The sequence below is a fragment of the Carya illinoinensis genome, chromosome 11 (genome assembly GCF_018687715.1).
Source record: "Carya illinoinensis cultivar Pawnee chromosome 11, C.illinoinensisPawnee_v1, whole genome shotgun sequence".
NCBI lineage: Eukaryota > Viridiplantae > Streptophyta > Magnoliopsida > Fagales > Juglandaceae > Carya > Carya illinoinensis.
Genome location: NC_056762.1, coordinates 13,928,187 through 13,945,585, shown reverse-complemented (window position 1 = coordinate 13,945,585; position 17,399 = coordinate 13,928,187). Strand labels below are relative to the sequence as shown.

The window sequence follows — 17,399 nt, the reverse complement described above, 5'->3', positions numbered from 1 at the left end:
ATAATATACAGGGAGTTCCTCTTCATGCCAATGTTTTTGGCTCAATTATATATTTATATATATATATATATATATATTAATATATAATATATATGTTGCATGCAGGGCGGATGATCAGGCAATTTATTAAGTTGGAAGTACAAGAATGGAAATAGATTTTTGATTTTTTAAGACTTGTCGTGCCAATTCGAATTCGTGTCGGATTATGAGTTTTTGTATTCAAATTCGAGCTGGATTATTTGAGTTTCTGTTATGAAGAGAAACTCGCTGATATATAAATTCTAAAATTGAAATTGACAATAAAATTTAAATGTTTAAAAATTAGCCCAATAAATAACATAAAAATACTCTTGCAAAATTTTTTAAAAAAAAATAATAATAATTTTGGCCCCTCAACCCAAAGGCAAAGGGTGGTATTGCCCCTTGTTATATTGCATACATGATCATAACGCTTGTTGATCGAGTGACTGGGACGCACTCAAGTCAAACATCGAGGGCAGCGCTACTGAGCCGCTAGATATTACCGCTTGAGTGTACCGCTTGACCTGGACACTGGACGTGGCTGCCACACTGGCTAAGTGAAAAGCAACTGACAAAATGAGAAAGCAACCAAACTAGCTGTGGCAAGTAAACCAAACGTCTGAAGCTACGAGAGTAAACTTCTGAATTCCTTCGCACTGCTCCTTCCGAATCCAAACAAAATTGACCAGCCATTTCGTAAACCGATCACTCTGTGGCATTACCCAACCAGCTCCTTCCAAGTTCCAAAAAGTCGTAAGCAGCACAAGCACAACAGCACCAACCACCATCCATTGCATCTTTGAGCTACTGCAACCAGGTGGTTTATAAATGAGTTTTTTTTTTTTTTTTTTTTTTTGTCCCTTCCTTTCAGCCTCTAAACAAAGAAGGAGTCGTTCCTCTTGATTCTTTTCGCAGATATATTCCCCTTAACCCATTAAAAATTTGGTATAAAAAAAATTGGGTCCAAAAATCAATTAGTAAAAAATAAATAAATAAGAGAATATTTTGTTGGAAAACGTATGCCTGCAACCAAAGAAACACCATCATAAATCATAAGTATTTGAGTATTGTAGGAGGCCAACAACCACTGCATCACTGAAGAAAATTATTAAGCAAACTCAAGAGAGTAGGTAAACATTTGCTCCTAGCCCACATACAATTATGTAGGGAAGGAAATCATGATCAAAAGTGTACTGCAAGCCATACCAACTTACACAATGAGTGTATTTAAGTTGCCAAAGATGCTTCTCAAAGAAATTGAAACTATGATTGCAAAATTCTAATGAAACTGCAAAAAAGAAGGCAGGGGTATTCATTGGAAAAGCTGGAACAAACTTGGAGCAACAAAAGGCATGGGGTGATTAGGATTCTGTGATGTTTCAATAGAGCTCTTTTAGCCAAGCAAGGGTGGAGAATCTTACAAGAACCCTCATCATTGATGGCTCAAATATTCAAATAAAAGTACTTCAAATCAGGCAACTTGATGGAGGCACAAGTAGGCTATTGCCCATCTCAAATCCGGAGGAAGCTGAAGTATTTGCAGTATACCTATTAGTATAAAAGGGATGGATGATAAAGTAATATGGGGGCTATCGGAGAAAGGGATATTTTCAGTAAAGAGTGCTTATTATACAGATTTAGAGAAAAAGAAACAAAAGACAGGAGAAACATCAAATGGTGATCAAAATGAAAGGTTACGGGGGAAAGTATGGAGATTAACAAACTCGAGTAAGGTAAAACAGTTTTTATTGAAAGTTCTCAATGGAATATTACCCACAAGGAGCAATCTCTTCAAGAGAAGGATAATTGATAACTCAACATGCCCTATCTGCAACAGAGAAGAAGAAACAGCCTTACATGTGCTTTGGGTCTGTCTTGCTTCAGTAGATGTGTGGGGTGAGGATTGCAGCCCAGTCAAAAAGTGGAGAAGGAACTATGCTGATTTCATGTCACTATGGTCAGATTTACATTCTAAGTTAGAAGAAGGACAGCTCCACATAGTAGCTGAGGTGCTTCATGGCTTATGGAGGAGACAAAACGACATGGTTTTTGAAGGAAAGTTCAAAGGTCCTTCTGTTTTGTTTCAACAGGCAATACAAGAAGTAGAGGCAATCACATTGGCTCAAGAAAAGCCTAGAGAGAGTCAAGCAAGTTCAACAGAATTGATAAGAACAATGTGGAGACCCCCAAGACCTGATTATATGGAGGTAAATGTGGATGCAGCCATGGACACTAAAAAGAAAAAGATGGGAATCAGTGTTGTAGTGAGGGACTTCAGAGGATAGGTTCATGTGGTAGTAGCTGCTCCCAAACAAATAGTTAAGAATTCTTTTGTGCAGTGAACTAGGACTCAGACAAGTGCAATTGGAAGGAGATGCAAAGATGGTAGTGGAAGCAATCAACTCTAATTCATACAACTCTTCATGGGATGGGCAAGTGATAGAGGGCATCAAATCTATGGTGCATACCCAGCCAAGGTGGTCAATTTCTTTTACGGGGAGAGGTGGTAACAAAGCAGCACATGTAGCTGTGAAATTAGCTTTATCCTTAAGTACTAAATGTGTATGGATGGAAGAGGTACCAACTAAGGTCCTCCCTGATGTTATTTCGAACAAGTCTAGTATTGTATTGTCAGTTTAATGAAGTAAAGTTCCATTTCAAAAAAAAAAAAAAATGATTCTCTATATTTAACATACACTATTCATTTATCTAAATATTTGTCATTATTTATTTATTTTTCTAATCTTGTTTTTATATTTTTCACATTTACATTTTTATTTATAAAACATGAAAAAGTTATAAAATTATTAGAACATTTTATTTTAATAAAAGAAATATTCATGTTAAAAGTTTTAAAAACATGATAAAAAGGATAAAAAGTTCACAAAAAATAGAATGAATGTGTTTTTTCCTTATTTATTTTCTTTTTAATTTTTAATTTTTTGGGTTATTGATGTCATTTTGGCAACAGAGAGGTTGTGTTCACATTAACATATGACAAATATTGAGACATATGAGAATATTACAAATTTAATTGTAGTTAGAAAATTATTGAACATGAGTAAAGAAATAAGAAAAAAAGAATATTTAAACGATATAGAGAAAGAATAGATAAATTGATATATGATATATTATAAAAGTCATTAGTTAGAATATAAAAAGTGAATTTTGATGATGTATTTTAGGCCTGATTTGGTTTCACAAATCTTTGAAACCATCTCTTCACATCTCATCTTAACATTCAAGTACCATTTAAATATATACATTTTTCAATTTTAAATTTTAAATTTTTTTCATTTAATCATTACCTAATTATTACAGCTTTCACAAATTTCTAAATAAAACATAAAAAATAATTGAACTTTTTCAAACTTCAAAACAAAAATTATATTAAAATATTATATTATAACCCTTTTTAATTTTATAATTTTTTTATTCAACTTTTTCTCTCTCATTTCCTAATATCCTATAAAGATTTTAACTTAAACTATTTCATTATTATTCACAAATTATCTCATTGCTACTCATAAATTTTTCATCTTGTCTCATATGTGTAATCAAATGAGGCTTTGAAGAACAAAATACAAAGCCATTGGGAGTGCACTTAATGGCATGTTTGGATGCTATGAGAATTCTAAAAATTCTCAAAGTTAATCATAATTTCATTTTCAAACATCACTCAATCACAAAATATTTTTCATTTTAAAATTTTTAACTTTTTTAACTAATCATTACCCAATCATTATTCAAATACAAAAATCAATACAACATTTATAAATTTCAAGATAAAACACAAAAACCAATAAAAATTACAAACTTCAAAACAAAAATAATTTTAAAAAAATTATATTCAAACAATTTTTTAATTTTATAATATTATTATTCAACTTTTTCACTCTCATTTTCTAAACCCTAATAAAATATTTCCGTTCAAACTATTTCACTACTATTCACAAAATTCTAGAATACTCAAGTGTCCAAGCATGCCCTCATCTCCGCTTGTTGTTGATGTTTTTGTAACGCCCGTCCTTGTAGTGAGTCCTTTAGAAAATGATTTTATAAAAAGAGACGGGAATTACCATTCATTTAAAAATTTCTTTTCATTTCATGACAGGATACAAAAGACTCCACGTTTATAAACTAAAACTTGTTTCTTAATTTAAAGGGTTACAGCGGAAAATATTAAATTTCATAAATTAAAGTCTCTCATACAAATATTATGCTAAACTTTCATGCTCTTTCCCTTGGGTCGTGTCCGTCCTGATGCGTCATACTCATCTTATCCCTGGGAGGGAACACATAAAAATTAAAATGAGTCGATGACTCATAAGCATTTCTTATAGTTAAAATATAACAACTTAGGTTTTCAGTTATGCATTCATCATTCCATACATATAATACATAGACATTCATTCATTTAAAACATCATGAGGTGGGGTTTCTCTTTAAAAAGGGTTTTCTTTCGTAAAACAATTACCCACGTCTCACTGCCTTCATTTTTTAAAGAGTCTAATTATACATGCATTCTTTTTTAACATGCATACATTCTTTCTTATTACTTTCATTGGCCGTGGCACACTATTACGCCCCATGTGCGAGGGTTAGCGGTATTTTGGATCTCGATTATGCCTGTGGCAATGGGTTAGGAATTCATTCCGTCAAGGTGCAGCACTGGGTACACTATCAGTACTACTTACCCGACATTGCAATCTTCCCAGTCCAGTCCTTTGGTACCCATTCATACATCATGTGGCCGTTATGTATTTTCATACATTAAAGCATGCAGACATTTTATTTATTTCATTCCTTTCAGTCCTTTTCAGTTTTTTCAGTCCTTTAGTCTATTCATTCATAAAAGTCATTTAAAAGCATGAGCTTAAACAGCATCTTTCATAGCATCATTTACAACATCAGTTAATGGCATCATTTAAAGCATCATCTTTCATAGGAGCATCTTAAAACACTTTCTTCGTGTCCTTTAAAGCATCGCTTAAAGCATGAGGCGTCAACCTCGCATTTCATTTGATGAAAATACATCCAGTACTTACTATGTCTAACATCCATTCACATGCATACACTGAATACTTTAGGTGTGACGCCTCCAAATCCCCACGCTCGGACACGGGAAAATTGAGACATCCGGATGGTGACATCGCAGGTCACCACCCTATCGACGAGTGCCAAGTATGTGTAAAAGCAACAAATGTGTACGAAAAAACACCCAGCGGATAGTAAAGTCATATAACTAAGTACCAGAATTTTTCTTAATATAATACAAAGTTATTCAAAACATACATAATAAAATATTACGAATTATAAATATTATTCAAAGCAACAACAAGATATTAACTTCAACTCAATACTCCGGCAGAGTCGCATCCTCGGGCTCAGCCTCCTCCTCCTCCTCGATCTCTGCACCAAAATTTACGAAACTAAAAATGGTGCCGCAGGTAAGTAAAATCCAAACACCACTAAATAAAAACATATAAAACTCAAATAATATGTATGAAAGGATGCCAATACTCAAAACCCATAAAATCATATTTTTTCCACGCAAGCCAAAAATTCCATTTGGCCCAAAAACATATCCTTTCCAATTATCACGCCAAAATCACATTTGGCCCATATCCAGCTCAATCCATTAACCAATTAATTCGTATGCACCATGACCTCCCCTAGGGGTCATCCGCACACCCTGGCTCCTGTGCCACACCGCAGGTAACGACCACGCGTGTGACACCTAAACGAGCGATGCCCAGTTCTGTGCCCCGCGCGTTCATAGCCAAGCATCATCTAACCCTCGCCAGCGAAGGGCCACAGAGTTGGTGCGTAGAGCGATGCCCAGTTCCATGCCTGGCGCATTCGTAGCTAAGCATCATCTAGCTCCCGCTCCCGTCGTCGTCCAGCGACAACTCAGGGGACGTCACTCAGTATATTACGCTCCTGAGTGACCAGAGGAGCTCCACTGGAATAATAACCGACCCCGGCTTGGGCTCGTGAGACACACGCACCCGAAAATCCACTTACGCTAATAAAACTGGATTTTTCTCAATTAAATAAAATGCACATGTATGCAATATGTAACGCATGCCTCATGGCACAATTAACTAACCAATCACAAGCAACTAAAACCAAGCACTCCGTCCTCCATCCAACCGACCCTCGAACTCCTCGGACTCAGTCCAGAATCAGCCAACCAATAGCAAATATTTATTGAATGAGCAAAATATATTTAAATCTAAAAGTAGGGTTTAGAAAATACTTACAGCGCTATATGGTATTTTTTGAAAGCTCGCGGCGTTGCAAACGGCAGAAGAAAAGCAACGTAACAGTGTAATTTACATTGTGGCCGTGGGTAATAAATTATCCACTTTTGAACGGGGACAAACCAAAGCTCGGGATTGATAGGGAAAGGCCTAGAGATGTTTATGAAGCTAAGAGAAGTGGATTTTGGCCGTGGGAGGCGGCGAAAACAGCGATAGGAGGCCAAAATACCCAAATCGGAGAGTTAGCTCATGGGGACTGTTCCGGCAATAGATTGAGGCCGGAAATGGGTGGTTTAGGACGGCAAGGAGTTGGTGATGAAGTGATGAAGAGGTGGTGGCCGGAGGTGGAGCGACGGAGGCAAATCGGAGCAAAAGCCGCTCGGTTTGAAGGTAGTTTTTCGGCTAAATGGCGGCACGGATGGGACCAAGATTTTGTGGGGAGGTGCGCCGGCCGGAGGGGAGTCAGGTGGGAGGGGCGGTGGCCGGCGGCAGGTCTGGGCGGCTGGGCGGACAACGTGAGTGAGAGGAGAGAGAGAAAGAAAAACACATGGGAGAAAGGGAAAGCAAGGAGAGAAGGAAAAAAGAAAGAAAAGAGAAGAAAGAGAAAGGAAAAAGAGAAAAGAAATATGAAGGAAAAGAAATGGGGTCCAATCCTCACCTCTAGAGTCCAACAACTGATCCAACGAAAATAAGTTTAAAAGCAATAAAACTAAGAAAATATTTTAAACACAACGTAAAGCTAAAATATAATAAATAACTAGTAAAAAAAAACTATTTAATTTTAAATTCAAAGACAAGCTAAAATAAATTAAACAGCAATTTAAATTCAACAGCAATTAAAATCCAATTAAAATCTGATAATTTAAAATAAAGGAACTATTATATTAATTAAATTAAAATATTCCTTCAGTGAAAATACACGTAAAAATGGGGTGTCACATTGGGTGCATAAAAATGGGCTACCAATGAGGGCTGTTCCATTCATGTGTGTGTCAAATGGCAACCTACATGTATACACATAACCTTAGCATCATTCTCTATCTAATGCATAAGCAAGTAAACTAGAATAGAACTACACTTCACTTGGAACACTCTCCTTCTACCACATGTTCTTACGTGTCATTTAGTATGCTAAAACCTTTGGATTCCATTTACAATCACTACCTCCATCTTTTATATCTTCCTTACCACGTTTCCTCGACTCACTTGGGTCACCTTTTCCAAATTCAACGTTTTACTTCAAGGTCTTATCTCTTAAAGTGAACCTCCATGATCCACATTAGGGTTAAGACACTAAGACCTTCATCTTATTTTTCTATTAACCACATTCTGATACATGACTCAAGCAGACCAAGTCACGCATCCCAATCCTTGACAACATACTCATTACTGCTTTCATGCATCCTAGCCCATACTCAACCCTTATTCCTACCCATATATGCCACATGACTTTAAGCCAATATTGAGGCTTAAACGTCATGTAAACATGCTCAAGATAGATTACCTATTATATATGGTAAATCCATCCAGTACACGTGTCTCACTAGATGCATATGTACCTTACCCTTTATCACCTAAGATCAACTTATAGTCTGTTGAATACCTGTTTGTATAAACAAACTTCATACTCTGATACCAACTTCTACTCGGTCAATAGGACCTTCCTACTTTCCAGCCCTTTACAACTTCATCCCAACATTTACATGGCAAGACTCCATTCAAAACTACATCTCTGTCATGTCACGTAGCTCGAGACTACACCCAAACTAAGCCGTATCTAGTCACGTCATTTGACTTCTCGTTACGTCATTATTATACTAATTCTTCATTCAGCACAAGCATGACTATTTGTTTAACCATGTCACTTTGTGACATTCCCCTGTCATGCTTCCGTGCGCTACTCTTACACTTTTCCGCCACTTCACACATACTCTCAGCCATAAGTCAACTACAAGGCAACACCCGTCACCTTAGACTATAGGCCATATCATAGCTATTTTGGGACACTATTCCACAGTTCTCAACACTACTCACATGCTCTACGCTCCTTAACTACGCAACCATCATTTTCTTCGCAAGACGCCACATGCTGTATATCTTCACCTCATAAAGTACACTCCATGTGTACTCCCTTCACACATGCTACGCCACATCACTATGGCATACACGCCATATGGTGCATTACTCCATCATATGAAGTACACTCCATGTGTACTCCCTTTACAATACTACACCGCATTACAACTACGGCACATACCTCACACCCATACTGCACAGCACAGTCCACAACATTATGCAACACACTACACGATTAAGCCCAACACTTCACTACATAGTCACACTTCACCTTACAACTATGCAACAAACTCCACAATTAACCAACTAACATTTAACATAATTAATAAGGGAGAGAGAGTTATATCATCATTGGGATTAACCCATGCGTCACTTGCTGTCCCGCATGGCCAATGGCTTTGGAAGCCACTTGCTTGGGCAATGGCGATCACCGTCGTGACCTTAGAATAGGCTACCTCAGAGATTGTACCTAGGATTTTGGCTATTAGATCCAGGAGTGAGGATGCCGACATGGTGAAGGGTTCGTGGGTGGTGGCTAACACTGCATACGGTGGCGGTTGGCCACGTACAGTGGTTGCCACCGTGTATAGTGATTGTTTGGGCGTGTGGGTTGGTGGACTAGGAAGGAGTGGTCATAGGAAGGCTCATGGTGGTCTCAGAATGGTGGTGAGGGGTGGAGCACGGTGGTATCTTGTCGTGAACAATGCATCCAAGAGAATGAGGGTGCGTGTGAGACAAGGGAGTGGCTGGAGGCTAGGTCTAAGCATGGAGGAGCTTAGGGGGTTGCTGGTGGAGCTGTGGTGGCGAGCTGGAGGCAACACGGTGGCGGATCTAAGCCTTGAGTCATGAAAGACCCGTGAGAGAGTGGGGGAGAGTGAGAAGGGTAGGGACCTCAACTGGGCATGGGGATGGCTGGGTAATATTACCGATGAGGAGGCTCTTGGTGGTGGTGCAGTGGCCTATGTTGCCATGTACGGTAGTATGAGTGGAGAACCCGTGCATGAAGGCTTCGTGTGATGGGGAGGGAGAGAGAGGCTATGAGGCTTTGGGTTAAGGGGAGGAGGAAAGGGGTGGTCCTAGGGAGGTCAAGGTGGTGCTTGGTGGCCTACTTGGCTGCTTATAGCGACACAAGGAGAAAGAGAAATGGGTGAAACCCATTTCGGTTGGGCTACCCGTAGGAGGAGAGAGAGGGTTGCGTGGGGCTCACTAGTGGGAGGAGGTGTTCACCTGTGTGAAGGGGTGATGCTGGTGGTGGAGGTGAGGTTGGGCGGCACATGGCGGCGCCGGGCAGGGCTGAAGGAGATTCAACCAAGGGAGGGGGATCCTTCCGTCAGGCTGGGAGAGAGGGAAAGAAAGGAAATGAGGGAAAAGGGCTAGGGGCTTGAGTATTTAATTCAAACCCTTCATCTTGGAATCTTAAAAAATATCTAACGGTAAGTTTTAAACACTGATTTGAAAATGCGTAAACATTTATTTAACTTAAAACACTAAGAGGAATTAAGATAGAATATTTTAAATTAAATTTTAGTTTATAAAATATAATCTTCATCATTTATTAAATAATGAAGTGTTGCTAATTATTTTTAAGAGGACAAAACCATTTAATTAATTTAGAGTTTTTAACATAATTTATATCTCGTAATATATTTAAATGATTGAAATAATTTAAATTAAATAAATTTTCACAATTATAATATTTTTAGAACTCTTCAAAAATATTATAATTGTGTTATTTAAAATCAAGCTTAGTTCAATAACACTGAAAATATCCTATATAAATATTTCTAGGACATTTAAAATATTCATTGGCTTTAAAATACTAGACTTATTTTAAAAATCCACTTTGTATTAGGGTAAATCTCCCCCGTCCCCCGCCCCTGGTGTGCGGGGGCGGGGTACCCCGTCCCGCATGACGGGGTATGGGGTGGGGGGGCAATCCGTCCGGCCCCCGCACCCCCTTCTGGGCCTTGGGCCCAGGAGCATCTTCTGGGCCTTGGGCCCAGAAGCAATTTCTGGGCCATTTTGGGCCCAAAAACCGTTTCTGGGCCTAAAATGGCCCACAAGTAAATTGTTTTTGGCCCACCAAAAACTTGTAGGCCATTTTCATTTTTCAGCCCATAAAATTATAAGTAAAAAGGAAAAAAAAAAGTTAAAAAACCAGATTAAAAAAAAAAAGTGTTATGAATGGTAATTGATTTTATGGCTAATAAAAGTTACTAGTCTAAGAGTCTAATACGTAATAAACTAATAATAATAACTAAGCTATTACAAAATTGAAAGGCTAAACAATTACAAAATTACAAACATAAAAGTATCCAAGGGACATTGTATCAATATTACAAATTATTGAATACAAAATTCGAACAAATAATTAAGAAATAAATATTCTAAAGAGGCTTGTCAGCTGTGACTTGTCTTTGAGTGAAGGGGTGTGACAGTTGGGGCGGCCCGGGCTTCAGCACATTTTTATGTTGCAGAGTTGCTAGACGTCTCATGTGTTACTACAAAAATTAATATTAAAATTAATAACGATGAAATTTAAATGAATATAAATAAATTAAAATAATAGAATAAAAAACATTTACCAGGTGGTCCAAATCCAGACTGATCACCACCCTCATCGGTCTCCTTAAAATCTAAAATATCCGGAACATGAATATCCTTTCCTATCATCCAACTCTGTGTGCATATCAATGCCTCTACAGTTGTAGGAGACAATGAACTTCGGAAAGGATCCAATATACGACCTTCGGTACTAAAGGCTGACTCTGAGGCAACGGTGCTAATAGGGATGGCCAAAATACAGCGGGCAATCTCAGAAATGATGGGATATTTCTTTGAGGCATTCTTCCACCATCCTAATATATTGAAATGATCATTATCATCTTGGACCATATCCGCTGACAAATAGTTGTCTAACTCAGAAACGACCTCCGTAGATTGATGGACTAGTGTGAGATTCTGTGCGAAGGTCTTAGTCCACGGCATTCTGCGCTTCTTTGTAGGAGGTCCAGTGACGGTGTCTGTAGAAGGCGTTGGGGTCGGTGTATGTGTCTTCGATGTAGTACCACCCTTAATTGCCATAAACTCGTCATACAATTTTTTCAGGGTTTCTCGGGCCAATTCACCAATAATTTCAGTCCATACCTGATCGTGAACAAGTCCCAACCCATATAACAAGCCTGAAACTTTCAGACGGGGATCAAGAATAACATCCACATATAAGAAAATATTCATTCTAGTCAAATCTCCCCAATACTTGTCATATTTTAGCATCATGCTCACTGTCATCCCCCTCATCCTTTCATTGGAACCCCTAAGCATATCTTCTAATTCTTCTTTTACCCTACATATTTGTTGACAAAATCCATGGGATGTAGGGTACAAAGAACCAGATATATTCAATGTGACATCATAAAATAATCCAAGAAAATCAACGAAAGTAGAAACTACCACCCAGTCATCATCATTAGGCTTTCGTGATCCACCGTGCTCATCAAAGTATTTGACATATTGGATGTCTTCATCACCCAATAATTGAAAGGCTGCCTTATATTCTTGGGCCGCCTCCAACATCAAGAAGGTTGAGTTCCATCTGGTAAGCATATCAGTACAAAGACCCTTCTTCGATGTTATGCCCGCAGCCTTTGCAGCAACTTTGAATTTCTCCAATCTAGAAGGAGAAGACCTCACCCATTTCACAGCCATTCTAACTCGTGCCACCGAGTCATCAACATCTTTCAACCCCTCAGTCACAATTAAATTCAAAATATGTGCAGCACATCTAACATGCAAGTATTCACCACCCAAGAATGTCTTATTTGAATCTTTAAGATAATTCTTTAGATACCCAAATGCGACATCATTAGACGATACATTATCAACTGACACAGACAAAACTTAATTCTTTAGATACCCAAATGCCTTCCCAATCGTCTCACCCTTATGATCAGTTATTTGACAAAATTTAATAATTTTTTTGTGCAGAACCCAATCAGCATCAACAAAATGCACAGTCAACGACATGTAATTCATATTTTGGATTGAAGTCCAAGTATCGGTAGTGAGGCAAACTACCAAACCCGCCAATTGGCCCCTCAAAACATCTTTGTTACGGAGGTACATCTTCTTAATATCCTTTGCCACAGTGTGACGAGAAGGAAGTACAAATCTCGGTTCCAACTCTTGGACAAACTCTTGGAACCCTTTACCCTCCACAAACTGAAAAGGCAGCTCGTCCATGACAATCATACGAGCTAACCTTCTTCTACACTCATCGGGGTTATATTTCGTATACCCCTTCAATGTTGGCCCCCCGGCCCCACTACTCCCATCCGCCATTTTAAAATCTAGTCTAGATTGACCCTTCTCTACTAAGGATTTTAAAATTGGACTCTTCTTGCATTGTTCCTCTAGATGGACCTTCAGCTAGGATGTACCATGTTTCCTATAGTGACATCCATACATTTTCCCACAGTGATTACATTTAGCTTGTGGGTTGTTGGGGTCACCACCCTCTATTTTGGTAAAGTGTTGCCAAACTATGGATACAGGTTTCTTGCCCTGTGTGGGCTTCGGAGCAGGGCAAGGTGTACTCGTTATAGGGGTAGGAGTAGGGTTAGTTTCTGGGGTAGGGGTGTTGGCTGGGGAAGGCAAGCTATCACTGAAATCTGAAGACATTCCTGGTTCTCCAACAAAAAAGGATAAAAATAAAATTCAAAGTGCAATCCAACACAATCAGGGCAAAAATGCATACAAACAAAACAAGTCAAATAGAATATTATAAAAGGAATCAGACTAGAAGGAATAAATCCAACACAAGATAGTCTTGTTAAGAAATGCCATGGCAGTTATGCTGATTTTGCAAGTTTGTGGTCTGATTTAAATTAAGGAATCAGACTAGAAGGAATAAATTCAGTTTTGATAACCAGTAGTGACAGTTTGGAAAACTTTTGCTACTAATTAATGAAGTTCTATCTACATAAAATTGTATGAAGAAGTTTGCATATATATTTTCCAAACATAAGACTTGGCTCTAGCTACATAAGACTTGGCTCTTAGCTAGAGCCAATCACCTTAAATAATTTTGTAGCATTAATTACTAGGAATGTTTACACTTATGTCATTCCATTTATATATTATGTAATGCTTGTAAGAAGGCTGTAAGAATATATAATATTCTCCCACTTGACTAAAAACCTATTTGTTACAAATTAACCGATTGGTTTAGTAGGCTGTAAGAATATATAATATTTTGATTATCTAAGACTAATCCAGTGGGTGTTTTGGTGCCATGGAGAATAGTAAAAGGAACTGAAAGACAAAATCTGAGGCATGGAAAAGGACGTTGGAGCCTGGAGGAGCTCAAAACTGGGATATTTTATTTTTTTGTTTCTTTTATCAATATTCTCTTCTCCTGGACTGCTTCCACAGATTTTAATGTGTTAAACATACATGACTTTCTTGTATCTTTATCTTATTCATAGAAATTTATTTATACATTTTTGTGTACTTGTTTGCTTATTAATGAATTACTGCTTATTAAAAAAGATAATGAAAGGGTACAATGGCAGGGTACACCTATTGTCCATTTCGGATGATTGACATTGGGTTTTGACCACATGTTTAGTCGATTTATTTGCTCATTGTTTGTATGTTGGCCTTGCACATTCTTCTTGATATTTGCTGAAACAGTTTCAGTAGTATTTTTTTTTTTTTTTAATTTTGAAATTAGTTAATAGGAATGTATACACTCATGTTACTTCCATTAATAGAGTATCGCATTCTTAAGAGTAATTACATCAAGGATGGACAAATCCAATCATATTGCTAATCAACATGGCCAACTACATTCCAACATATCTCATGCTAGAGCTACAAATCCGAAACCCTAACCCCTAAATTGATTTAGGGGTTTCATGATTGAAACCCTAGCCCCTAAATTGATGAAACCCCTAAATCAATTTAGGGGCTAGGGTTTCAATCATGAAACCCCTAAATCAATTTAGGGGTTAGGGTTTCAATGAAACCCCTAAATCAAATTAGGGTTTCGGATTGATTTAATTTAGGGTCTCAATCCGAAACCCTAACCCCTAAATTGATTTAGGGGTTTCAATCATGAAACCCCTAAATCAATTTAGGGGTCCGAATCACAATGAAATTTACAAAAAAAAAAAAAAAAACAATCCATTGAATCCAAACAATCACACAATCCGAAGAATCCACAGCACACAATCCAAACAATCCCATCCTCCATCTCCGATTCAACCCCATCCTACCTCCAATCTCCGATCAAAACTAAAAAAAAAATAAAAAATAATAACCAAACGGAGAAAATCAAAAGGGGAGGAGAAATGTTACCGCGCGTGCGTCCGGCCTCGTGCGTCGTGCGAGAGAGAGGGATGATGGAATACGTGTGGCGGCCAGACTGGTTGCCGGTGGGAGGAGGGAACACCGAACACGGGGGCTAGGCAAAAGGGATTAGGCCGAAGGGGGGGAAGGGACTCGGGAGGGGAGGGGAGGGGAATCAGGGGATCGGGGGGGGGGGGGGGGGGGTTGGGTTATGGGTTAGAGTACTAATTGAAACGGCGCCGTTTTGTGGTTAACAAAACGGCGCCGTTTTGTCCACCACAAAACGGCGCCGTTTCTCTTATATATCCGGTTATAAACTTATATATATATATATATATAATATATAATATATTATATATTTATATTATATATATATAACGGTGCGGGGCGGGGGAAAAACGGACCGGGGGGGTTCGTTTCCGTCCCCCGCCTCCTCTGGGGATTGGCATACGGGCCGGGGGCCCCTCGCCCCAGCCCTAACGGTGCGGGGCGCCCTGCCCCGGCCTATGCGGGGGCGGGGCGAACGGGGCGGGGCAGTGGGTTCCGGGGCCCCGCTGCCCACCCCTACTTTGTATTTTAAAAACACACTATCAAGACTTTGGCACGCATAACAAGACACATAATCATAAGAGAGAGAAATAAGTGTGTTGTTATAGTTTTCCTTTCTTTCTCCTTAAAAAAACACTAATTCTGCTTAAGAAAAACTTACGAAAAAGCTTACTTTTCTATATGTCAACTATTGATATGATAAAAATTATGAAATTTTAAAATAAAATTGAAAAAATAAATATTGTACATAAAATCATAAATACATGTTGTACTAATCTTTCTTAACAGGCTAACAATTCATGAATATATTAAGAACAATAATAATTTAGCCAACTTTATTATTTGGAAAATAATGCTATATCACCTAAGTTTGCTCCTTCAATTTGACAGCTCATATATTTTATTTTATATTTTTAGTTTTTAGTTTTACTTAATGGTTAAAGAAGTGACAATTAATATATTGTTTTTTTAAAAAAAATGTTTAAAGATGTTTAAAAAAAAGTATTTGGAAGAAAAAGAAAGTATAATTTGCACTAAAGACATACCCAATAGTCAAACCTAAGCAACATAGTAGCATCACCCTTATTATTTATAGAGCAATAATTTGTACGACCCAAATAGACAAGAAAAACCATAAAAAACCATTCTTTTATAAGAAAATTTTTACTCATCACATCCCCTATACCTTACAGTAATATGTAATTTATCATTTTACCTTTTTATTTAAATATATATATATTAATATGTAAATATGTGTTTAAACAGAATGAAAAAAATGACAAATAATGTATTAATATATGATGTGAAAATGATAAATAATCTTTCTCATCTTATAAAGAGTCAAAGACCTTTGCAAAACTGTCAACTGTCAACTATTAACTAACAGATCAGTACACAGTGTGAAGCTCCACCTGCAAATTGGATCAAAATGAACTGGGACATAGCAGCTAGAGAAGCAGGTAACATAATAGGTGTGGGAGTGGCTATTAGAGCCAGTGAGGGTGAAATACTGGCTACTTTAATGCAGCCATTGTGATTTTGTTCACAACCTACTATAGCAAAAGCAAGAGGATTAGTATCTGCTACAATTTTGTGTACAGAGCTAGGTTTGCATAATGTTATGGTTGAAGGTAACTCAATGCAGATTGTGAATGCAATGAGACAACACACACAAAAGCATGGGTTGCTGAGCTGCCTAATGGAAGATGTCAAGACTATCTTGGCCGATACAAACTAGGTTATCAAATATGTCAAAGAGGGATGCAAATAGGGTGGCACATCAATTGGCACAACAAGCTATTTTTTTTATTACTGAAATGATAAATATTGATAATATTAATCAATGTATTGAGTCTCAAGTTATGGCTGAATGTAATAGATCGGGTATAAGGACACATGTAATGGTTAAAGGCCATAGTACTGTTTAATGTAATGAAGATACCAGGTGGAAAAAATTGAATACCAATCTCATTCTAGATAGAGAAGCTCTACCTTCTCTCTAAAAAGAAAATCGATCCTTTCAAGTGCTATTGCCAGAGAGGAAGGTGTGAATCTCGGCTTCACCTTCCTCTCCATTTTCATTTCCTTTTCCTCTTCCTTTCCATTACCTTTTTGTGTATATGCTTCTATAGTAGTATTTTTCCACTGGTTGAGATTTTCTCAGATCTGCAACTCTCCGGCCATGAACAGTTGACACGCACCTCATCACAATGTTCCCCTCCGGCCGATCTATTGGGACGATGCAGAACCATGCCCAAAATGCCGGCACATGGTCCTCACATGCTTCTTGTTTCCACTTATGGCTTTCATGCGCTGCCGCGCTCTGCTAGCTACACGTGTCGTACCAACAGACTCCCCACCCTCTGATTCTTCAGATCGGCATGACTCCATCTCTATTCCACACACGCGTGGCCCTCACGCACTACTCCAGAGGCGCAAGTTGACTATTTCGCCGCTACACATCTGCCATTCTAATATCAGTCTATCCAAGTTATTACTTTTCCTAACCAGTGATCTTATGAAAGAGACTAAAAATCTCATTAACAAATACCTCAAGACTTCCAACTACAGTGCATCTGCTTGCACTGCCAGTATTGAATTACCTTCATAACGTCTTTTATGACAATATCATCTTTG

General features: G+C 38.0%; 1 protein-coding gene across 1 annotated transcript; it reads left to right on the top strand.

Moving 5' to 3' along the window:
* The first annotated feature begins 1,586 nt into the window (after window positions 1-1,586).
* Window positions 1,587-2,306, top strand: LOC122282224. Its single transcript, XM_043094176.1, has one exon. It carries the CDS (start codon window positions 1,587-1,589, stop codon window positions 2,304-2,306), a length of 720 nt encoding a protein of 239 aa, XP_042950110.1.
* The last annotated feature ends 15,093 nt before the right edge of the window (window positions 2,307-17,399 follow it).